At 34.8% G+C, this 25,687-nt stretch overlaps 1 protein-coding gene across 1 annotated transcript; it reads right to left on the bottom strand.

Annotated features, from left to right (window-relative positions):
- Nucleotides 1–4,855: 4,855 nt before the first annotated feature.
- LOC131962331 (tomoregulin-1-like) lies at nt 4,856–25,687 on the bottom strand. The gene is made up of 10 exons (XM_059327321.1): nt 24,857–25,687; nt 16,477–16,586; nt 15,564–15,693; nt 14,534–14,560; nt 14,292–14,382; nt 12,527–12,675; nt 8,843–8,890; nt 8,617–8,737; nt 7,373–7,534; nt 4,856–5,924 (listed from the first exon to the last, which is right to left on the bottom strand). The coding sequence occupies exons 1-10, from the start codon at nt 24,990–24,992 to the stop codon at nt 5,840–5,842; spliced, it is 1,059 nt and encodes a 352-aa protein (XP_059183304.1). The 5' UTR covers nt 24,993–25,687; the 3' UTR covers nt 4,856–5,839.

Genomic DNA, 25,687 nt, shown 5'->3' on the forward strand with positions numbered 1-25,687 from the left:
GAGATGAGAGTATTAAAAGGAATGGAAACCCCCTCCCATCTATTCCTCCATCATCCATCTATCAGCCGTCACCTTTTCACTTGTTCTCTCCCATAATCCCTCCTCCAGCTTTAGACCAGCAGCCAGCTTCCCAAAGAGAATTCCTCACGCTAACACTTAGCCGCTGGAGCCCACGTCTGAATATGGGCGTCTGGTGGGCGGAGCCTGGAGGGAGCGGAGGCGGGATCAGTGAGACAACTGTCAATCAAAGCAGCTGAAACTGGCTCATTCTATCTATCTATCTATATCTGATCTGTTTTAATTTAATTTAATTTGCAAAAAAACTTAAATCTGCAACAAAACTTTAAATTTGCAACAAAACTTTTAGATTTGCAACAAAACTTAGATTTGCAACAAAACTTTTAATTTGCAACAAAACTTTTAGATTTGCAACAAAACTTTTAATTTGCAACAAAACTTTTAGATTTGCAACAAAACTTTTAATTTGCAAAACTTTTAATTTGCAACAAAACTTTTAATTTGCAACAAAACTTTTAATTTGCAACAAAACTTTTAGATTTGCAACAAAACTTTTAATTTGCAACAAAACTTTTAATTTGCAACAAAACTTTTAATTTGCAACAAAACTTTTAAATTTGCAACAAAACTTTTAATTTGCAACAAAACTTTTAATTTGCAACAAAACTTTTAAATTTGCAACAAAACTTTTAGATTTGCAACAAAACTTTTAATTTGCAACAAAACTTTTAAATTTGCAACAAAACTTTTAATTTGCAACAAAACTTTTAATTTGCAACAAAACTTTTAAATTTGCAACAAAACTTTTAGATTTGCAACAAAACTTTTAAATTTGCAACAAAACTTTTAGATTTGCAACAAAACGTTTAAATTTGCAACAAAACTTTTAAATTTGCAACAAAACTTTTAGATTTGCAACAAAACGTTTAAATTTGCAACAAAACTTTTAAATTTGCAACAAAACTTTTAAATTTGCAACAAAACTTTTAGATTTGCACATCGTTATCCAAAAGCATCCAAGAACAAAATCAAACAAACTCATTGTGAACGCTAATATCTGATCTGTTTTAATATTTATTTACTTATTTATTTATTTATAAAGTGGTGGTTCATCTGCATAGAAATTATATGAAAATATGAACTTTGTCGTGGCAGGAAAATGTTTCAGTGATGCAGCAGAAACACAGATTTTGTCTATTTTTAGTCCACTGAAAATTGTGTGTGATGGTTGGAGCCTACGTTACCCACAATGCAACTCGGCTGTCAGAGGTTCAGGTGTGTTCAGAGATCAGCGGCCGCAAAGGTCAGGTAAGATCTTTTCTTCCTTTTTTCTTTGGCTTCAGGTGATGCTTTTGGGTAACGATGTGCAAATCTTAAAGTTTTGTTGCAAATTTAAAAGTTTTGTTGCAAATCTTAAAGTTTTGTTGCAAATTTAATAGTTTTGTTGCAAATCTAAAAAAAATGTTGCAAATCTAAACGTTTTGTCGCAAATTTTAAAGTTTTGTTGCAAATTTAAAAGTTTTGTTGCAAATTTAAGATTTTTGTTGCAAGTTTAAAAGTTTTGTTTGCTTTCACATTTTGTTACTTAATGAGACTCAATGTTGCTTCATTTTTATGTCTTCACGTCATGATGTGCAGGTGGTTTCATGGCCTCCAGAGGGTTAAAGAATATAAGACTGAAAGTAACAAAATAAAGCAAACAAAACTTTTAGATTTGCAGCAAAACTTTTAATTTGCAACAAAACTTTTAGATTTGCAACAAAACTTTTAGATTTGCAACAAAACTTTTAATTTGTAACAAAACTTTTAGAATTGCAACAAAACGTTTAGAATTGCAACAATTTTTTTATTTGCAACAAAACTTTTAAATTTGCAACAACATTTTTTATTTGCAACAAAAAATTTTATTTGCAACAAAACTTTTAGATTTGCACATCGTTATCCAAAAGCATCTCATGGAGTTAAACAAACATAACAAACATAATAAATATAATAAATATCCTTCAGACTGTTAGTGGATAATGTTTTAACTCCTGATGGATCCCTTCAGATCTCTATCTTTAGATCTCAGAACCTCCAAACCTCCAGCAGCTGATGATCAAAACACTCAGGAGGAAAGAGGATGAAGAAGGAGGAGGAGGAGGTGAGGAGGTGAGGAGGAGGAGGAGGAGGAGGTGAGGAGGGATGAAGAGTAGGGGACTCCCCACCAGCTGCTGCTCTAATGTTCTGCCGTCACGTCTATATTTATCTGCTGAGGGAGCGCTTGGTTTCCTCTGCTGCTCCGCTGGAGACGGGTGGAGACGTGACGGTTCTTCTCATTGGACGCTTCAGTTTGTGTCGTTTTTAAATGTCATTTAAAAAACTTCAGAGCCTGAAAATCTTAATTTCAGATACTACACTGTAAAACAAAAGTCTTAAAAAACGGTAATTTCTTAGTCTAAGTTGATTGAAACTATTTTCTCGATTGTGTTTATGACATAAACAAACAAAACAACATTAATTTTGTCTGAAAATACCGGTTTAAACCAGTGGAAAAAATAATTACAGCTGAAATAATGAATCGATTGACTAATAAAAAAATTCAGTTAATCCATTTGTTGATTCATTTTAAGCAAAAGGGCAAAAAAATTCAGAAGTTCCGACTTCAAAGTTAAGGAACAATCGATGGTCATTTCCCCATATTTCTAACAATTTTACTGCCAAATAATTAGCAAAATAATCAATAATAAAAATGATTGGCAGCTAACATTTATAATAAAAATAACAGCAAACAACCGGAAGTAATATAAATATATTTTTATTTATAAAAAATGTCAAAAAAATCATGAAAATGTCAAGTTGTCATATTGTGAAAAAAGCTAGTCAGTAAGAAATGTAAAAAAAAAAAACATTTAAAAGCAAAAGAAAATGTCAAGTATAGTCATAAAAACATCATGTAGTATATTGTTAAAAAAAAGAGAGTTAAAAATGTCAAAAAATCTATTAAAAATGGGGCGAAAAAAGTCAAGTATAGTCATAAAAACACAATGTGTATATATTTAAAATAAAAGCCAGGCAGTAAGAAATGTAAAAAAAATCCCCAAAAAATAATTAAGTCATAAAAACATAATAGTATAGTGTTGTTAAAATTAATTCCATAAAAAATGTATAAAAAAAATAAAAAAAAAATCAATTAAAAAAGTAAAAAGAAAAGTCAAGTATAGTATTTTGTTAAAATAAAATCTGTAAAAAAATTAAATTAAATTTAAAAAAAACAACCCGGTTTTTGTCTAGAATCCTCTAAATAGTCAAATTAAAGTTGTTGTAATAAATAAAAAATCCCGCTAAAAAATATCAAAAGTCGGATGATGGCATGTCACAAGAAACGTTATGAAAAATATTTATTATTATTTATATTGATAGAAGAATTAATATTTGAATTATGTCAGTGAGAGAAAAAAAACAAAGCGACGACACAGTTTGTTTGTTTATGGAACATCATAATTTAATTCTAGTTGAACTACAGTAAACATTCTAAACAACAACTTCACTGGTTCATGCAGGACGCAAAACATCTACAAACAGCTGATCAGGTCACATGATCTCTGACCCCAGCTGATCAGGTCACATGACCTCTGACCTCAGCTGATCAGGTCACATGACCTCTGACCTCAGCTGATCAGGTCACATGACCTCTGACCTCAGCTGATCCTCAGGAAGCCGAGCATCATTCCTTCTTTTTTCATGTTCAACTGGCAATCAAACACCAAATAATGAAAAACTGACTGGTTACTTTGTTATTTGTTTTTTATTATAACACAAAAAGTGAACAAAATGTTTGTTTTTTCATATTTCAATATCAGGCTCAGATCAAAAATACCAAATGGAAAAACGGGCACCAGGAATTAATTTGATTTTAATATTTAATTAGTCGGGAAGTTTGACAGTTTTTTCAGTATAAAACTTGTTGCAAATCTAAAAGTTTTGTTGCAAATTTAAACGTTTTTTTGCAAATTTAAAAGTTTTGTTGCAAATTAAAAGTTTTGTTGCAAATTTAAAAGTTTTGTTGCAAATTTAAACATTTTGTTGCAAATTTAAACGTTTTGCTGCAAATTTAATCGTTTTGTTGCAAATTTAAAAGTTTTCTTGCAAATTAAAAGTTTTGTTTCAAATCTAAAAGTTTTGCAGAGAGGAGATGAAGTATTAACGTTACATGAACACAACACGTGAAATAATTAAATTGCGTTGCACCAAAAATGTATTTGTTGCGTCAACGTGCGGTTTTCAGTTTTCAGAATAAAGTGTTACTCAACCAGGCCAAATACCAGATAAATATGGAAATAAGATTAATTGCATTTTATTCACAGAACTGTCACTGTGGATTTTTTTTTTTTTTAATAAAACCCATTTGGATAGTGACTCTACAGTAAAATATTACATTACAGACACGACTAATTAAATATTAAAATCAAATTAACTTCTTGTGCCCGTTTTTCCATTTAGTGTTTTTGATCTGATATTGAAATATGAAAAAACAAGCATTTTTTTTCGTTTTTTGTATTATAATAAAAACAAATAACAAAATAACCAGTTCATTTTTCATTATTTGATTTTTGATTGCTGATTGAAAATAGAAAGAACGAGTTATACACGGATCCTCGGGGTCACATGACCAGCTGATCCTCCTACCACAATAAAAGCACCAACACGGACACTTCGTACCATCGTTACAAATCATATAAAAAAGAAAAAAAAAGAAGAAACAAGTCGTTTAAATTATCATCAGCTTGTCGAAAAACACACAAACAGAAACATTGGAATCCATTTCCGGAATGGCGTCATCTGAAAATGAATCATTAGAATAATAACAACAGCCTGTACACGTCAGCTTGAACCTTTTTATAGAAAAAACAGCATTTTGGTTTTCAGGTGCGTCTCATCGTAACAAATAGAAAGAAAAGAGTCATCTGAACATCTGAGCTACATGAAACGTTAGTTTTGACCCTGTGAGACTCAAAAGCAACAATAAAAACATGATGATTCTACTTCAGTGGTCCCTTTTAATGCCGTGGTCCTGGTCCACAGCGCCCCCCGGAGCATTAAGGCTTCATTACACAGCAGAAAACATAAAAAAAAACAGAAACACGTGGACACTGTGATGTAAAAAGGTATCAAAACACATAAAAAATGAACTAGATCTGTCGTTTTATGTTGCATATTGAGGCCAATCAGTAAAAAAAATGCAACTAAAAACTTCGATATCACTGAATTTATCTCGTTTTACAGCTTCCAGTTTAGTTTGTGGAACATAAAGGGGTCGAAAGTAGCCGCTGGCGTACATTCTGTGGTATTTAATTATTATTATTATTATTATTATTATTATTACCTCTGCTGACAACAGTGGAATAACATAATAAATGGAAACAAAGAGGCGTCCCACAGGGTTCAAACAGGAACAGACGGTCCCGAGATACAATCAGATAAATAAGGTTTGAGTTTCCTGCCGGAGGATCCACAGTGTGTCAGAGTCTCGTCTCGGCTCCGCCGCACGGAAAACTAAAAGTCACCTGCAGACAAAAAATAATAATCAAAAAAAAAATTAAAAACACGGAGGAAAAAATCTTAAAAAATAAGGCCCCTTAAAAAAGTCAAAAAATAATTCTTTTTTTTTTTTTAAAAAGGGAAAAAAAAGAGGCACCAAAAAGTCGAGATATCAAAAATGCAGTCAGTCTGAGTGGTACGAAAAACTTCTTGTGTTTCATAAAAACATGAGAGGAAAAAAAAAACAAAGAAGAAGAAGAAGAAGAAGGAGGAGGAGGAGGAGGAGGAGGAGGCGCAGCAGCTACATCATCCTGGAGGAGGTTCCTGACGGGAAGTGGCCCAGGTGCTGCTTCTGCCGCCGGCCACGCTTCGTCTTGTTGCACCTCCTGCAGGAGCACACACACACACACACACACACATGTTAAACACGTTACCATCAGAATCAGAAGCCTTTATTGTCGTTTTGCCATCAACTCGTCCAAATTTTTTGACAATTTGACATAATTTTAAAATGCTAAAAATGGCCCACTTATAGTCTGTTGATACATATTAGAGCATAATTTATCCTGAAATGACAGAAAAACCTCATTAGGGCCCGAGCAGGCAACGACCTGCGAGGTCCCTATTGTATTTCAAATGATTATTTATTATTCTTCTTCCCAAATGATCGCATTTTTCACTGCCTGAACATTCCCCAAAACTCATGAAACTTTAAATATAAGTCACAATTTCATAATCTGTTGTCATCCTGAATTTCCACCACTAGGTGGCGCTATAATAAAGGAAAGTGCGTTTTGGTTAATAACTCCCACATAGTTCATTGCACATTCAAAAACCTTATATCCACGCGTGGATGGGTACCTTTCACATTTGAACCGATACGGTACCTGGGAATCGGTACCGGTATTCAACGGTACCAATTTTCTGTACTTTTGCGTTTGTTTATGTGGTAATAAATGTTAATTTGTTTAATAATAAAAATCAAATTTTTTCAATTCAACATATTTATTTCTCAAAATATAAACTTTAAAAAATATATCAAAACAATATAAAATCCAGGATGAGCAGTGCTTTATTGTTGAGTGAACGTACATTTTGTAACATGAAGGTTGGAGTGTTATCAAAGAATGCAGAGGAGCTCTCAGGTGGCAAAGCACGGAGGAGAAAAAAAAAAAAAAAGGTTGCAAGTGCACGTGTGTTTTGTTGTGATGACGTCGTAGCTGTGCGGCGCAGCACCGGTCAGACAGTATTGTGGGCGTGGCATGGTTGGAATAAACAAAGTTGAGTCGGGCTGCTCTGTGCACATATCGAGGATGACGCAGGAGTCTGAGGGATTTAATTTCAGCGAGGCAGTTTGGAGTAAAGTGGCAGGTAATATTCCTGAGTTAAAGAGCGGAGTATTAGCGGAGGACCAGAGATGCAGCAGCTAGCTGCTAGCTGCTAATGACTGGTCTACAGAAGAATGGAGAGAGCAAACGGAGTAAGGAAGGTCCAATCTGGAGGCAGAAGAAGGCCAAGCCCGGGTAGAGACATTGGAAAGATAGCAGCTGGAGGCTAGCAGTCCTAGAGCCGGCCGTTCATCTCTGCGCCGGGTTGGAAGAGGGCAGCAGCTAGTGGCCGCGGTGAGCAGACAGGACCAGACGAGGAGGTAAATAAAAAAATAAAAAATAGTGCGATCGTCAGCACGCTTATACATTACATGGTACCGTTTGATTTTACATGAATCGGTACTCGGTAGTACCGACGGAATTCGGTCGGTACCTATAAAAGTACCGAATTCGGTACCCATCCCTACGTATTAGCCTTGGTTTTGTAGCAGCGGTGGTGTGAGTACCTGGTGAAGCACATCACCACGGCGACGATGACGGCGATCTGGACGGCTCCGATGATGGCGGCGATGAGGACGTAGTGCAGCTTCTGACCGCTGGGGACCACGTAGAGGATGTTAAAGTCCAGCAGCTGGTCACACTGAGGACCCCCGTACGCCGCCTCACACCTGACACACACACACACACACACACACACAAAGATATACTGTTAATATCAAGAAATAAGTCATCGTAAGTCGTTTCATGTAAAAATGTCAAATTTTTAAATGCCTGAAAATGCAAAAAATGTTTTTTTAAATGCCTAAAAATGCAGAATTTTTTTTTAATGCCTAAAAATGCAGAAAATGTTTTTTTAAATGCCTAAAAATGCAAAAAATGTTTTTTTAAATGCCTAAAAATGCAGATTTTTTTTTTTAAATGCCTGAAAATGCAGAATTATTTTTTTTAAATGCCTAAAAATGCTGAATTTTTTTTTTAAATGCCTAAAAATGCAGAAAATGTTTTTTAAAATGCCTAAAAATGCAAAAAATGTTTTTTAAAATGCCTAAAAATGCCAAAAAAAATATTTTTAAATTGCTAAAAATGCAAAAAATGTTTTTTAAAATGCCTAAAAATGCAAAAAATGTTTTTTAAAATGCAAAAAAAAAAAATCCAACATCGGGAGAAAACTCAAAAAGTCATACTTTAGTATGTCATTTTTTTTTGTCAAAATTGGTCAAATTGTAAAATGCCTAAAAAAAGGTTAAAATGGTCATTTATAGTCCGTTGATACATATAAGAGCATAATTTGTGCTGGAATGACAGAAAAAAGTCATATTATAGGATGTTGATTTTTGTCAGAATTGGCCGAATTGTAAAATGCCTAAAATAGGCCAATTATAGTCCGTTCAAAAAATATTAGAGCATAATTTAATCCCAAAATGACAGAAAAATACCATATTAAAGGATGTAGACAATTTGGAGAAAACTAAAAAAAAGTCATATTATAGTATGTTGATTTTTGTCAGAATTGGTCAACTTTGAATAAAACTGAAATGACAGAAAAACACCTTCGGGGTTGCATATTGTTATTGAAGTTCTTCTGCATTTTTCTTGTATTCTGTATTTATATTTGTTAATTTTATTCCTTTTACTATGTCTGTATGTAGTAAAACTCCCTCTTTAGGGTCTGTAAAGTCCTGATGGTGCTGTGTGTCTGTGGAGCGCTGTGATTGGTCGAGAACAGGTGATGGACAGGTGGAGGTGTTACCTGCAGGTGGGCAGGTTGTGTCTCATCTCACACTGTCCGTGTTCACAGAACTGGGCGTAGTCTTCAGGACAGGGGGCGGGGCTATCCACAAACTCCTCCCCCTCGCCAGGCTTGGACACGGCTGCAGAGAAGAAGAAGAAGAAGAAGAAGAAGAAACTCTGTAGCAGCCAATCAGAAGCCAGAGACGGTAGAAATTACAGGACTACAGGAAGGGGGCGGGTCTTACCATATATGGCCGGCTTGGTCTTCATGCTGTCGTCCTTCCTGCTTTTATCTGAAACACACAAGAATATAAGAGTCATATTATTCTAGTTGAACAACAAAACACAATAAAAACATCATAAACATGATCTCAAATCTACACTTCTTCCAAGACACAAAATTATTTCAAAAAGACACAAAATGACCAAAAAAGAAACAAAATTATTTTTAAAAAAGACACAAAATTATTAAAAAAGACACAAATGACCAAAAAGACACAAAATTATTAAAAAAAGACACTAAATGACCAAAAAAGAAACAAAATTATTTTAAAAAGACACAAAATTATTTTAAAAAGACACTAAATGACCCAATAAAGATGCAAAATGACCAAAAAAAATACAAAATTATTAAAAAAGACACAAAATGACCAAAAAAGAAACAAAATTATTTTAAAAAGACACAAAATTATTAAAAAAGACACAAAATTATTAAAAAAATACACAAAATTATTTAAAAAAGACACTAAATTATTTAAAAAAGACCCAAAATGAGCAAAAGACACAAAATGACTAAAAACTGTCCAAAAAAAGTAATTAAAGGGACCTTCCACACACAACAAATTTCACATCAAGGTGGGGCCACAAAATATCGTCACAAGGGCCACAATTGGCCCGCGGGCCGCCAGTTTGAACCACTGGTTTAATCTCTACTATGAATGTTGATTGTGCTGCCGTACTACACTGTTTCTGAGGTAAATATGATCATATATATATATATATATATATATATATATATGATCATTGATGTTGTGTATTATTGACGTATTAATGACTGTTATTTATATCTGACGTATTATTATTGACAGTTTGGAGATTATTATTTCATGACAGTTTTTATTTAACTAACTGTATAATCCTATTTCATGAATATGTTCGTATGTGATAATTTTACTGTTTAAATCAGCGTAAAGACTTTTATTAAATGATCCTCATATCTGTTTATTACTGCGTTTTAAAGAGAGGAAGATGATAAAACATGGAGGTCGTCCTGTTAAAACGTCACCAGCTGCTTGTTCAGCCAGCCGAGCTAATCTCAGCGTGTGTGTGTGTGTGTGTGTGTGTGTGTGTGTGTGTGTGTCTGTGTGTGTGTGTGTGTGTGTGTGTGTGTGTGTATTGGGGTCAGGTCATCATTTAATATAAATGAGCTGAGCAGATTTTTTTTTTACTCTTTCACCTCCATTTCTTTCTTTCTCATCTTCATCTTTTCTTGACTCCCTGTACACTATAAATATATATACTTTATTATTATTATTATTATTATTATTATTAATATTATTATTATTATTATATGTGTCAGCGTTCTACACTATGGTGTTTTTTTATCCAGTTTTTGGACCAAACATAATAATAATAATATAGTTAGTCCAAAATCTGAAGCTTTTTTTGACATTTGGGACAAACTAAAATATATAATTTTATTTATTTTTTATGATTTTGGACATAAACTATTATGTGTATCAACATGCTATACTTTGGCTTTTTCCCCTTTTATTTTCTTTTTATATTTTTACTACACAACTGCTTCTTTAGTTAGTTTGGGTTTTTTTTTCTATAAAATGCAGTTTTTTTGTGATTTTGGCCATTTTATCTATCAAATATATATATCAGCGGACTATTTTATTTATTTATTTTTAAATTTTTGGACAAATTACAATATGGCCTTTTTTGACATTTTTAATTATTTAATAGATAATTTAAAATGCTGTTTTTTTTTTACATCTATGTCTCGACATAACTACATAACTAAAGAAACTACAGTTTACATTTTTCAACAAATGATACTATCGTTGTTGTTTTTTTGGACATTCCTTAAAGTGTATTTTTTTTTTTTGTTCATTATTCTGGACATATTATACTATTTTTATATATCAGTGGACTTTTTTAAAGCATTTTTTTTTTAAATTCTTAGAGAAATAATTTAAAAAAACATTTTTTCCACAAAATTCAAATTCGGTTTTTTGGCACATTTTTGGAAATATACTATATTATATGTATCAATGTAATATATACTATTTTATTTTATATTCCATTTCTGGACAAACTGTACCGTTATGTGTATCAACATATTATACTACGGCTTATTTTTATTGTTTTGGGGAAAAACCATTCTGTTATATGTACCAGTGTACTATTATAAAGTGTTTTTATTAATTTTATTTATGGACAACCCACATTCTGGTCTTTTTAACTTTTTTGACATATTAATATATGTGTTCACATACTATGATATGGTATTATTTTTCCCCATTTTAAGACATTCTTTGCTGTTTTAACACTAATATATGTATCAACATTTTAGACAAACTACTTTTTTATTTCTTCAAACATTCAATAATATGCTTTTTTTTCCAGATTTTTTGACATATATTATTATATGTATCAATATACTTTACTATGGCGCTTTCATTAATTTAACTTTTGCTATAATATGCCTTATTTTTTATTTTTTTTTACATACCATACCATTATCTTATATCGTCAAATGTTAAAATGTCTAAAAATGTAGTTAGTCTGTTGATACATATTAGAGAATAATTTATCCTGAAATGACAGAAAATCACCTTATTATAGGATGTCCAAAATTTGGAGAAAACTAAAAAAGTCATAGTATAGTATGTTGATTTTTGTCAAAAATTGTCAAATGTTAAAATGCCTAAAAATGTTTAAAATGGCCCAATTATAGTCTGTTGATACATATTAGATCAGGGGGCTCAACCTCTAAATACCAGGGGGCCGCTGGAGGATCACAATGACAGAAAAAAAGACACAAAATGACAGAAAAAAGACAGAATTACCAAAAAAGACACAAAATGTAAAAAAAAAGACACAAAATTACAAAAAGACACAAAATTACTAAAAAAAAAAAAACACAAAATTACTAAAAAAAGACACAAAATTACTAAAAAAAAGACACAAAATTACTAAAAAAAAGACACAAAATTTAAAAAAAAGACACAAAATTACTAAAAAAGACACAAAATTACTAAAAAAAAGACACAAAATTACAAAAAAAGACACAAAATTACTAAAAAAATACACAAAATGACCAAAAAAGACACAAAATTACAAAAAAAAAGACACAAAATTACAAAAAAAAGACACAAAATTATTAAAAAAAGACACAAAATTACAAAAAAAGACACAAAATTACTAAAAAAAAAGACACAAAATTAAAAAAAAGACACAAAATTCCTAAAAAAAAGACACAAAATTACAAAAAAAAGACACAAAATTACTAAAAAAAAAGACACAAAATTACAAAAAAAAGGCACAAAATGAACAAAAAAGACACATAATTACCAAAAAAGACACAAAATTATAAAAAAAGACACAAAATTATTAAAAAAGACACAAAATTATAAAAAAAAGAGACAGAATTACCAAAAAACACACAAAATTACTTTAAAAAAGACACAAAATGACCAAAAAAGACGCAAAATTACTTAAAAAAGACACAAATTGCCCCCAAAAAATACAGCGGGCCACCAGTCTGAGCCCCCTGTATTAGAGCATAGTTTAATCTCTACTATGAATGTTCATTGTGATGCCGTACGACACTGTGTTTCTGAGGTAAATGTGATGTCATTGATGTTGTTTATATGTGACGTATTATCAATAGTGTTGCCGGTGTTGTTTGTCGTGGTTACCTTGGCAACGGCCCACGTGTTTGATGTCGATCTTCAGCTGTTTGAGGCAGGACGCCTCGCGGACGTGACACGGAGTCTCGTAGGTGACGCCGTCGCCGCCACACACAGGGTTATCATTGTGTCCATTACACACGATGTTACACATGCAGCTACACACACACACACACACACACACACACACACACACACACACAGGAGACATTAGTCACACAGAAAACTCCTTTATGGATTATATATTTATATATGTTTCTGTTGACTTCTTTTGGTGTTTTTATCTTCTTCACATTTATTTCATCTGTCTGAAACATGAAGCCAGAATAAACTGGTTTAATGTGATTTAATGTGAATAAATGATGCAGAAATAACTGCAACATGATGTCTGGTTCAGTCAGAGTTATAGATCAATGCATTTCATTAAATCATGAGTTTATTGTTTATTGTTGATCAGTTTATTATTAGTCTTTAAGAGGCTGAAACACAAAACAAATAACACAGAACGTTAACTGAAACATTTAGATGAGTTCAGGTGTAAATGAAGGGAAGCTTTCATGTTATTTGGGACATTTTATGGTTTTTAAACAGCTGATTTAGTCAGATTTAACGTCAATAAACGGATCAAAATGAAGCAGAAATAACTGCAACATGATGCTGATGAGTTAAAGTCTGAACTGATGCTTTATGAGGTCTGAAGAACACAAGAACTCTTAAGAACAGACCTTTACTAGCTGACTTTTGTGTTTTTTTACCTAAAACACTGATGCTGTGTGTAAGAGTGTACTATATGCACGTGTGTGTGTGTGTGTGTGTGTGTTCTTGTACTTCCTACATAGTGAGGACCGGAACACGTTTTTAACAAGCAGAGTGAGGACATTTTTGCAAAGTGAGGACATTTCAGCCGGTCCTCACTTCTTTAAAGGCTTTTTTGAGATTCCAGACTTTGTTTTAAGGGTTAAAGGTTACATGATAATGATAATTAACTGAAACTGTATTGTGTGGTTACAAAACTAACTAAAATTATAGTGAAAATGTCCTTCGTTTTCCTCTTTGTCAACTTTTAACATAATAAACTCACAAATTCACGGTAAAAAATGCGCAAATTTATGATAAAAAACTCACAAATTTACGGTAAAAAAACTCACATATTTACCATTAAACTCACAAATTTACCATAAAACTCACAAATTCACGGTAAAAAACTAACAAATTTACGATAAAAAATTTGCTAATTTATGATAAAAAAAATCACAAATTTAGCATAAAAGCCTCACAAATTTACCATAAAAAACTCACAAATTTGAGATAAAAAACTCACAACTTAAAATAAAGGTTATGGCAGGTTACCGTGGTAACAGGGTCCCTCTGACATTTTTTTGACTTTTTTCATACATAATGAAGATGGATCAGACAAAGGAAATAAAGGCAAAATTTACTGTGACCTCTTTTAATCTCCCACCCAAAAAATACCCCATTACAAAAAACTGAAACTAATAAAAAATAAACTAAAACTAAAGCATTTAAAAAAAATAAAAAATAAACTAAAACTAGTAAACTCACTCTTAAAACTCATTAAAACTAACTGGATTTAGAAACAAAAATTCAAAACAAAACTAAAACTAAAACTAATGAAAAATCCAAAACTATTATAACCTTGATAGGGAATTCACTGTTACAATGAGGGTCCTCACAAAGAGAGAAGTACAAGAATGTGTGTGTGTGTGTGTGTGTGTGTGTGTGTGTGTGTGTGTGTGTGTGTGTGTGTTCTTACAGCATATCTTCAGAGTCTTCGTCACATTCGGCTCCAAACTTGCAGTTTCCACATTTGGAGACTTTCTTCCCGCGACCGGAGCCTTCATCATCTGCAACAAACAACATCAGAGTCAACATAAACAACAGCATATCTATTATATATTATCTATTATATATTATTATTATTATTATTATTATTATGTGTATTATTAGTATCATTAGTCCTGACAGCAGCCGATAGAATAATGAGTCTGTTCTTACCTCCATCACCAGATCCTGAAGCTCCGTCTGACAGAAACACACACACAGTTTGTTTATTTAGAACGTGATGTCACTAATCTGTGACTCCTGTAAATAAACTATGTGGCAGGTTACCGTGGTAACAGGCTCCCTCTGACATGACGCTGATGGCTCTCTGCTTCTTACAGGCAAATTTACCATAAAATTACTCACACGTTTACGATAAAAAAAATCACAAATTTACCATAAAATTACTCACACGTTTACGATAAAAAAAATCACAAATTTACTGTAAAAAAACTCACAAATTTACCATAAAATTACTCGCAAATTTACATGAAAACCCCACAAATTTACCATTAAAACTCACAAATTCACGGTAAAAAAAACTAACAAATTTACGATAAAAAATTCGCAAATTTATGATGAAAAACTCACAAATTTACGGTAAAAAAAATCACATATTTACCATTAAAACTCACAAATTTACCATAAAAACTCACAAATTCACGGTAAAAAAACCTAACAAATTTACGATAAAAAATTCGCAAATTTATGATAAAAAACTCACAAATTTACAGTAAAAAAAAATCACATATTTACCATTAAAACTCACAAATTTACCATAAAAACTCACAAATTTATGATAAAACACTCACAAATTTATGATAAAAACCTCACAAATTTACCATAAAAACCTCACAAATTTACCATAAAAAACCTCACAAATTTACCATAAAAACCTCACAAATTTACCATAAAAAACTCACAAATCTACCATAAAAACCTCACAAATTTACAATAAAATTACTTGCAAATTTACGTAAAAAACCCCACAAATTTACCATAAAACTCACAAATTCACAGTAAAAAACTAACAAATTTACGATAAAAAATTTGCGATAAAAAAATCACAAATTTACCATAAAACTCACAAATTCACAGTAAAAACCTCACAAATTTACGGTAAAAACTCACAAATTTACCATAAAAAACCCACAAATTTACCATAAAAACCTCACGACTTAAAATAAAGGTTATGGCAGGTTACCGTGGTAACAGGGTCCCTCTGACATGATGCTGATGGCTCTCTGCTTCTTGCAGGCGGCTCTCCTCAGGAAACACTCGTTCTGGTACGTGTCCCCGTTGGAGCCGCACACCGGCACGTACTTCTTATGACACTAAACACACAAATAATAACAATAATAAGTGATTATATAAGATTAAAGCCAGCGAACAACGGCACGTTTTGCTCTTTCTACATCGTCCTCTCTGTGTCCTCGTGTTTCACTGCAACATATCAAATCTACATGAAGGAAGAAGTGGGAACAACTCAAACAAACAGTGTTTGTGCAGAAAACACAGTTAGAATGACAGAAATCTGGAAAAAGTTTAATTTCTCTGATACTTTAAAGAAAATAATTGGAATAAAACAGAATGTATATATAAACACTTTTACAAGTGCCCACAAGTGTCACAAATGTTATTAAAAAAAGACACAAAGTGACCAAAAATACGTAAAAAAAAAAACAGTTTTCTCCACATATTGAAGTATCGTCATGTTTCTCCTGTCCTCTCCTCTCTGCTCTGTGTAAACAGATTTTCAGTGAATATTTGTCACATGACCGACAAAATTACCAATAAAGACACTAAATTACCAAAAAATATTGAAATAAAGACACAAAATCACCAAAAAATTTAAAAAAAGACACAAAATTACCAAAAAAAAGACAAAATTTGCACAAAAAAACACACAAATCACCAAAAAGGCCACAAAATTACAAAAAATATGTAAAATTTAAAAATTCACAAAAAAACACAAAATTACTAAAAACGTATTGTACATGATGAGGTATTGTCATGTTTCCAGCCTCTCCTGTCATAAACAGATTTTCGGGGGATATTTGTGATGATGAGGGTGTTATAGGTGTGTGTGTGTGTGTGTGTGTGTGTGTGTGACTCACGTGGAACTGGCACACACACTTGATGTCGGCTCCGTTCTCGCGGCAGGTTCCTCCGAAGCGACACGTCCCGGCGTCACACACTCGCAGGTCGCTCTTCTTCTCCGACAGATCTGACAATAAACAACAATAACAACAACAACAAATAAACAAACAATCACGTTTTGGTTTCTTTAACTGGACAGAAAATACAAAACAAAATGAACTGTCCTCTGTGTCTGAAGACGGTGATGTAACATATTCAGTCAACTGTGAAACTCAGATTCTGTTTTATTTTCTCTGAACTTTAGAAATAAAGTTTAACAAACTGAGACGATGAAGCTCAGAACTCAGAAATAAGGTGTTGAACTAGCATCAGTCCTTATATCCGGATTATTTGGACTTCATTAATCGCTCACTAATTTTCTCTCCATTAATCGGCCAGGAGGTTCTGACGAAGCAAACTTTTAATGTTCCCAATTTGCAGAAATGGCGACAAATCTGGTTAAAAATCAGAGGAAAAGACGCTCCCTGTGAACTCAGGTTCATTGTGAGAAAAAAATCACTTATTTGCAAGAAGAAACTCATAAATTCACCATAAAAAACTCTATTTATTTATAACAAATTTACGTTAAAAAAAAACCTCACAAATTAACGTAAAAAAAACAACACATTTACGATAAAAATCTCACAAATTTATGATAAAATTACTCACAAATTTACGTAAAAACCCCACAAATTTACCATAAAAACTCACAAGTTCACGGTAAAAAAACTCACAAATTTACGGTAAAAAACACATATTTACCATAAAAACTGACAAATTTACTGTAAAAATCTCACAAATTTACCATAAAAACTGACAAATTTACAATTAAAAAACTCACAAATTTACGATAAAGAAACTCACAAATTGACCATAAAAAACTCACAAATTGACCATAAAAAACGGACAAATTTACCATAAAAACACACAAATTTACCATAAAAAAACTGATCAAATTTACCATAAATAACTCACAAATTTAGCATAAAAAACCTCACAAAGTTACGATAAAAAAACTCAAATTTATGATAAAAAACTCTCAAGTTGCAGCCAGGGAGTGCTATAAAGTCACACACACACAGTAACACACACACACACACACACACACACACTCTATTATCCAGGGTAGTAATTTGCTGGCAGCTGATTGGTCGTTGGTCCTGCTGGCAGCCAATCACAGCGTGTAATTAGAGGGGTCGTGACCCGCTGCCCTCTAATCAGTAAATACCGGCTCAGCAGAGAGGGGGGGTGGACAAAATAACAGGAACACAGAGTTCCCAGGATCCTCTCTGCCTCTGATCTCAGCTCCAACGTTCATTATCAACAGTCAGGTAGAAACATTCTGCACTAAAACGATGAACGGAGCACAAACACAGTTTAACATATATGTTAAATATATATATCTATATATACATATATATATATATATATATATATATAAGCTTTGGAAAGATTTCTGAGTTGTTGATGCTTTAATGACAGCTGGTGTAATAAACGTGTTAATGACAGAGTTAAGAGGTGAATCTAACAGTGGTTTACAGTCAGAGTCTCTGGAGGCACTCAGCCTCGCTCCCGTCGCCATGGTTCCCTCGTCTCACCTGACCAATCACAGCTTGTTTACTGAGAGGGCCGGTCCACAGGGAGCCAAGCCTCCATCACACACCGACAACACAATACAACACGACACGACACGACACAACACAACACGACACGAACCAACACAGTACAACACAACACACCGACGACACAACACAACAGAACACAAACTAACCCAACACAACCAAATACAACACAACCCAACACAACATGAACCAACACAACCCAACACAACACAACCCAACACAACATGAACCAACACAACACAATACAACACAACCCAACACAACATGAACCAACACAACCAAATACAACACAACCCAACACAACATGAACCAACACAACCCAACACAACACAACACAACCAAATACAACACAACCCAACCCAACACAACACACAAACACAACACGAACCAACACAACCCAACACGACCCAACACAACACAACACAACACAACACAACACACAAACACAACACAACACGACCCAACACAACACTACACAACACAACACACAAACACAACACGAACCAACACAACCCAGCACAACACAACACAACAAGACTCAACACAACTCAACACAAAAAAACCCAACACACACACAAACCCAACACACACACAGCTGTGTGTCTCGACTGGAGGACCAAACACACTCTCTGCAGACGGCTGTGGATAGAAGTCGCTCCGGGGTTCAAATCAGAAACTCTTTCAGAATAAATCATACTGGACTTTAAATTTGGTAATTTTCTTATTTGGAGCTTTGAAGGATGAAAACAAACAGCTGCCTCATCAGACTTCAATTAAAAACAAACCAGTCGCCTGGAGCACAAATGTACCAGAAATAAGTCTCAAATTTACGATCAAATTAAGTTACAAAAAAGCTTAAAGTTACGAGAAAAACTCACAAATTTACCATAAAAAACTCACAAATTTGCGAGAGAAACTCCAAAAAAATATACAAGAAAAACGTACAAATTTATGATAAATAAATCACAAATTTACGAGAAATAACCCTCAAATTTATGATAAAAAAAGTTACAAAAAAACGCTCAAATTTAAAAGAAAAATATCTCAAATTCAAGAGAAAAAACTCACAAATGTATGCGAAAAAAACTCAAACAAACAAATTTATGATAAATCACAAATGTACAAGAAATAAGTCTTAAATGTATGATAAAAAAAGTTACAAAAAACACTCAAATTTACAATAAAAAAATTTACGAGATCAAGAAGGAATGTTGCGGTTATCGACATATGCGTTTCTTTTTAAATCGTATAGAAATATGGCGGTGTTATGGTGAACGATGCGTATGGATCAGCTCTGTAGCCGAGGTGATTAAAGTGAGTTCAGACTAGTGAAGCTTCCTGAAACGACTCAGTTTCACATCATCCTCCGCCAGCAGAGAGTCCCTGTGAACTGAATCTGTTCAGGTCACTGATTCAGGACTCTGAGGACTCTAACAAGCTCATCCATCCGTTATCTGCAGCCACTCGGAGGAACCAAACAGACCAGAGGGTTCTCAGCCAGAACCAACAGCAGGAGGAACCACAACAACCAACAGTCAGACTCCTAGAAACACTCAAGTTTGCTTTCTGTGAATGTTTGTAGATGCAGAACGAAAGTTTGGGGGCAAAGCATGTATTCATAGAACAGGGGTTACATCCAGTAACGAGTCTAGTCCGTCAGCCTGTGATTCTCTGGCTCTGGCTCTGGTTCTGGTGTGTTAATGTGATGTGTAGACTAGATGTACCGTGGTGGAGTCGGTATCCAGTACGAGACTCATCATATCCTGTTTATCATGTTACTGTTCCATCATTCTACTTCACTGTGGCTCACAGTTCTACACAGTTCCTTCAATAAATTATTGAGAAAAAAAGTCTCAAATTTACAAGAAAAAAACTCACAAATTTATGATAAAAACAATTCCAAATGTACGAGAAATGACTCCCAAATTCTGATTAAAAAGTTACAAAAAAGGCTCAAATTTAAAAAAACAACAACACAAATTTATGAGAAAGAAACTCACAAATTTATGAGCAAGAAACTCACAAATATACGAGAAAAAACTTTCAAATTTACGAGAAAAAACTCACAAATTTATGATAAATAAATCACAAATGTATGAGAGATAAGTCTCAAATTCATGATCAGAAAGTTACAAAAAATGCTCAAATTTACAAGAAAAAACTCAAATTTTCTTTCTTTCTTTCTGCTGGTTTCACCAGATCAAGTGTTGATGTTGTGAACTCTGAGTGGCACTAAATGAAATCCTGTTAATGTTGTAACAAAGTGAACCAGGACGACTTCAGCTGGTAACCAGAGAGACCGAGGAGGAGGAGGACGAGGAGGAGGAGGAGGAGGAGATGGAGGTGAAGATCAGTGGAGCGAAGCCTCACTAACCTCTCTCTCTCTCTCTCTCTCTCTCTCTCTCTGTGTCTCAGTGTCTCTCGCCCTCTCACGCTCTGATGACTTCATTATCTCGCTGCTTGTTTTTCTCGTCTCCATCAGTGACTCGTTCTTCTTCTCCGACAGGTCAAACCACCTCCGGCACACTGATATCTCCCAGTTATCTTTTATTTTATAGATCCACAACTCACAAAGAGTTCTGAAGAGAAGCTCCCTCTAAACTATTGTTCTATCATCTATTTATTACTGGAAAAACTTTATTCTTAAATCTTAAATCAGTTTTTCCTGCCTTCATGCTGCCTTTAAGTCCTGCTCCAAAACTAAATAATAAATATATAAATCAGGTCTTTATTATTGGGTTTTTATTCACTAACTGTCAAACACCAGCGCTGCCTTGACAAATGGTCACAAATTAAGATTATTTCCAAACAAAACACAAAAAGCGCCAATAAATCATCTGTTTGAATCAATCTGTTTGTGTTAATAAATACAAGAAGTGTTTGACAGGAAAAAAATGGAAAATGCCACTCAAAGACACAAAACAGCAACAAAGAGATTAAATACAGCAGAAAAGAGACTCACAAAGACCATGACAAGAAGCAAAACAACAAGCAAAGACACAAAATAACTACGAAGAGACACAAACTGAATACAGAGACACACAAAATGACTAGAAAGAGACGAAAAGGTACTTAAAAGAGACAAAACTGCCACAAAGAGAAACAAAACCATTAAGAAACAGAAAATCACCACAAAGAGACAGAAAACAACAACAAAGAGACAGAAAATAACTAAAAAGACAGAAAATAACAACAGAAAGAAAGAAAATAACCACAAAGAGAACAGCAGCCAAGAGACACAAACAGACTCACTAAGGCCGTGAAAATATGCAAAACATCCACCAAAAAGCCTAAATACGGTGTTAACTATTCATTTTTTAAATTCTGAACAGTAATATGTTAATTTAGCTATTCCTATTCCTAATTTTCTCAGTTATGATTTAAAGTATTGACTGAGAAAGTCATACATTATTTAATAATGTAGTTAAATATTATTTAATGCAGTTTATGTTTGAGAGAGGAGCAGCACAATCCACATAAAGAATGATCTATTTTCATTCCAGCTTATTAATTTTCCTCTGAAATCAGTCATAAAAAGTCCAGAAGAACGTCTTAAACATCTGGACAGAAACTTCTCCTCATCTCCCTGATTGACAGAGTCCAAGTGATTCATCAACATCTGGACTGAACCAGTTCCCCAGCAGAACATCTATACTGAACCAGTTCCCCAGTAGAACATCTGGACTGAGCCAGTTCCCCAGCAGAACATCTGGACTGAACCAGTTCCCCAGTAGAACATCTGGACTGAACCAGTTCCCCAGCAGAACATCTGGACTGAACCAGTTCCCCAGTAGAACATCTGGACTGAACCAGTTCCCCAGCAGAACATCTGGACTCAACCAGTTCCCCAGTAGAACATCTGGACTGAACCAGTTCCCCAGCAGAACATCTGGACTGAACCAGTTCCCCAGCAGAACATCTGGACTGAGCTGAACTCAGATATTCTTTAAATAGAAACCAAAGATTCTTCCTCCTTTAGATGCAGAATAAAACTTAAAGCGGCGCCTTCAAACGAACTAAACCCAGCCGGTTCCTGCTGATCTGCAGGAGTTATTTCAGTCCCAGGTTCTCTATTTAGATCAGAGACGTTAGAGAATAAAAGGTTCTGCTATATCTTCGTCACATTCAGACTCAGATCAGCTTTCATCAGACACGGCGTTGGTCGGGACTACTTTCAGCGGCGGATTGATCCACATTGGTGGCAGCAGGACTGGACAGACTGAAAGAGTTTGACTGGAACTTCTGGGCTGATGACGAACTCATCTTCTTAGAGTTCTTCATGATCAAGAGTTTGTTAACCCATTGACGCCGGGAAAGCATTACCGCATTTCTACCATTAAGGCCGGGACAGCGGATATGTCATTTTGTAGTATTTGTATTTTTTTCCACCTATTTTCGGTCTCTTGGCCAATGAAATGCATCAGAATACATGTGGGAGTGTCGCAATGCATCATGGGACTTTTCCAGAACTTTAAATCATGGAAGAAGACGACTATAGCGGAGGCATATCTATATATCTATATATATATATATATATATATATATATATATAGATATATCTATAGCGGAGGAGCTCAGCAGGAAGTGACGGAAGAGATCTGATGAAAACAGCACCGATGATTTTATTGCTGATCAGGACTTTGAACCCTCGGAACCAATCGACCAGATTTATGGATGAGGAATATGTTTTTAGACGACATATTTTCACCAAAGAACAGACAGATTTGTGGCCATCTGGAGATAATAATAATATTATTAATAATATATTAATATTAATATTAATAATAATAATAGGCTAATTGATTGTGATGATGATATAAGAAATCATGACTGTTTATGTCTTATATTACTTTATGCGTCGTTGAGTACCCTGAAAAGTGCAATATATAAAATGTATTATTATTTATTATTATTATGATAATGATATGATTTTTTATTAGAGTAGGCTAATGAGAACTATGTCTATTTCTTCCAGTGGTCATATCATGTTAGCATCTTGCTAATGGGCATGTATTAGTATTATGCATAGGATTTTTTATTCAGTCAAATGTAACATTTGCTGAGTTTTTTGATTTAAAAAAAAAACTTTATTGAAGGTTTGGACAAATAAACTCAACTTCTCATGAAAGCCACGGGTATAAGCTCTCAAATACTTTTTGAATTTCATTTTTATCTGCTACAGAGGCTGAAAATCTATTATTTAGTAGGTGTTGAATTTCCAGAAAAACTTCAGGTTTTAGGGGTCATTTGAAAATCGCCCAGAGGTTTTACAGGCATTTTTTTTCCAGGCGTTTTAGGCCTTAATGGGTTAACAGAAAGTCTTGTTTTCTTTTCTGAAAATTAAAGATGTTTGTAAAAATAAGACCCCTGCAGCTGTTATAACTTATGATATTATGTATTAATATTATATTCTGGATTCATCTGCAGGTTTTTCTCTCCGTTCATCGATCGGTTGTTTGGTTTATAGAAATATTAAAAGTTATGTTTTCCTTGATAATGATGGAGGGAGGCTACAAATAAAAAAAGTACACATTTTGATGCTAGGAAGCAAAATGTTTCCATCTGGATCAAATATTGGGCCTGGTCGCGTTCTCTTTCCTCGTTCTTCTGGTTTCTTTAGGATCAAACTCTTTGCAAGGAGCAGAAACGTTGAGTTTGAAAAGTTAAAGATTATAAAGTCAGAGACAGATAAGAAATGGAAACGTTGGTTGGTTTTTTTGGGTGAAACTGGAACGTTTGGGTCGTCCCAGATGTTTCCTCACAGCTGCAGAACCATCAGACCTACAGAAGTTCCTCTAATGTGGCTCACAAACAGCCTCGCCCTGCTGCCACCCTGTAATTACCCCGAAATAGAGCCCCGCTAAAGTGAGGAGTGGTACACACACACACACACACACACACACACACACACACACACACACACACACCAGGGAGGCCTTGGACTGACTGACTGAGTGACAACAGCTGGATCATGTGAAATTTATGTTAAAAAACTAACAAATTGACGATAAAAAACAAATAACTTTACCATAAAAAACTCACAAATGTACGAAAACCCCCCCACAAATTTACGTTAAAATCTTACAAATTTACGATAAAAAAACAACAAATTTACGATAAAAAACCCCACAACTTTACCATAAAAAGAACTCACAAATTTACGTTAAAAAACCTCACAAATATACGATAAAAAACTAACAAATTTACGTTAATAAAAAACGTACAAATTTACGATAAAAAACCCACAAATTTAAAATAAAAAACTCACAAATTTACGATAAAAAACTAATAAATTTACCATAAAAAGAGCTCACAAATTTACGATAAAAAACCCCACAAATGTACGTTAAAAAACCTCATAAATTTACAATAAACACCCCACAGATTTACGATAAAAAAAACTCACAATTTCATGATAAAAAACTAATAAATTTACCATAAAAAACTACACGTATACACTTATATAAAATACATTTATGATTAAAAAAAAACCTCAACTTTACGATAACAAACTCACAAATTTACCATCAAGAAACACACACACACACACACACACACACCTTGGACTGCCTGTCTGAGTGACAACAGCTGGATCATGTGATCAGCTGCCCTGAAAACCTCCAATAAGAGAAGACCGTGACCTCTGACCTCCAGCTGGACCTGAACCCAGACTAGGAGACTAGAACCAGCACCAGGTGTGTGTGTGTGTGTGTGTGTGTGTGTGCAGGAGGCTCACCTGGGCACTCGGTGCTCTTCCCGGGGCCACAGTCCACGCTGGCCCCGCCGCGGGGGAACGAGCCCTGGACGGCGGAGGGGAGAACCTGCAGAACCAGCAGAACCAGCAGGCAGCAGAACCGGATCACTGGAGCCATGATGGAGGCCGTGATGGAGGAGGAGGAGGAGGAGGAGGTGGGGGACAGATGGAGGGAGGAATAAAGGTCTAGAGGAGACAGATACAGATGTGAGTGGGGGGATGGACGGAGCGCTACAAAGACAGATGGAGGAGCAGAAAAGAGAGATAAAAGGATCTCTGGCTCCGAAGGGGGACAATCCTAGACCGCCGCAGAAAGGAGGTGCAGGTTTATATCTCCAGGAGGCTCCAGGAGGAAGGGTCCATGCTGGAGGGGCTGAATCCGGATCGGAGCACAAAGCGGAGCAGGGCCTGGGGCCGCAGCGACCCCCCACACCTCCAACAAACCCCTCACAGCCCGGGCTCTGCCTCCATCCCCCAGCCCGCCGCAGAGCTCTGGAACCGGCCGCTGGAGAACCGCGGGGCGCCGCCGCGGACGGAGAAGATCCAGGAGGGTGTGCCGGGGATCCAGCAGCGGGCAGGCCGGAGAGGAGCGACTGTGTCCGGGGAGGCTCGACGGGAAGCGGCGGCGGGTCGCTCGGTCGGACCGGGACGGTTTTTTTTTGTCCTCCTGGTCTGAATCAGATCAACAAAGGCTCAGAGCACGTGACCCGCAGGAGGCCACTCCCACAGAGAGGCGGGGCGGAGACTACAGCTCCCAGCATGCACCGCGCTCAGGACTCGTCACAGGCTGCAGCTGATTATTATTATTATTCA

Source organism: Centropristis striata, chromosome 23 (assembly GCF_030273125.1).
Source record: "Centropristis striata isolate RG_2023a ecotype Rhode Island chromosome 23, C.striata_1.0, whole genome shotgun sequence".
Lineage (NCBI taxonomy): Eukaryota > Metazoa > Chordata > Actinopteri > Perciformes > Serranidae > Centropristis > Centropristis striata.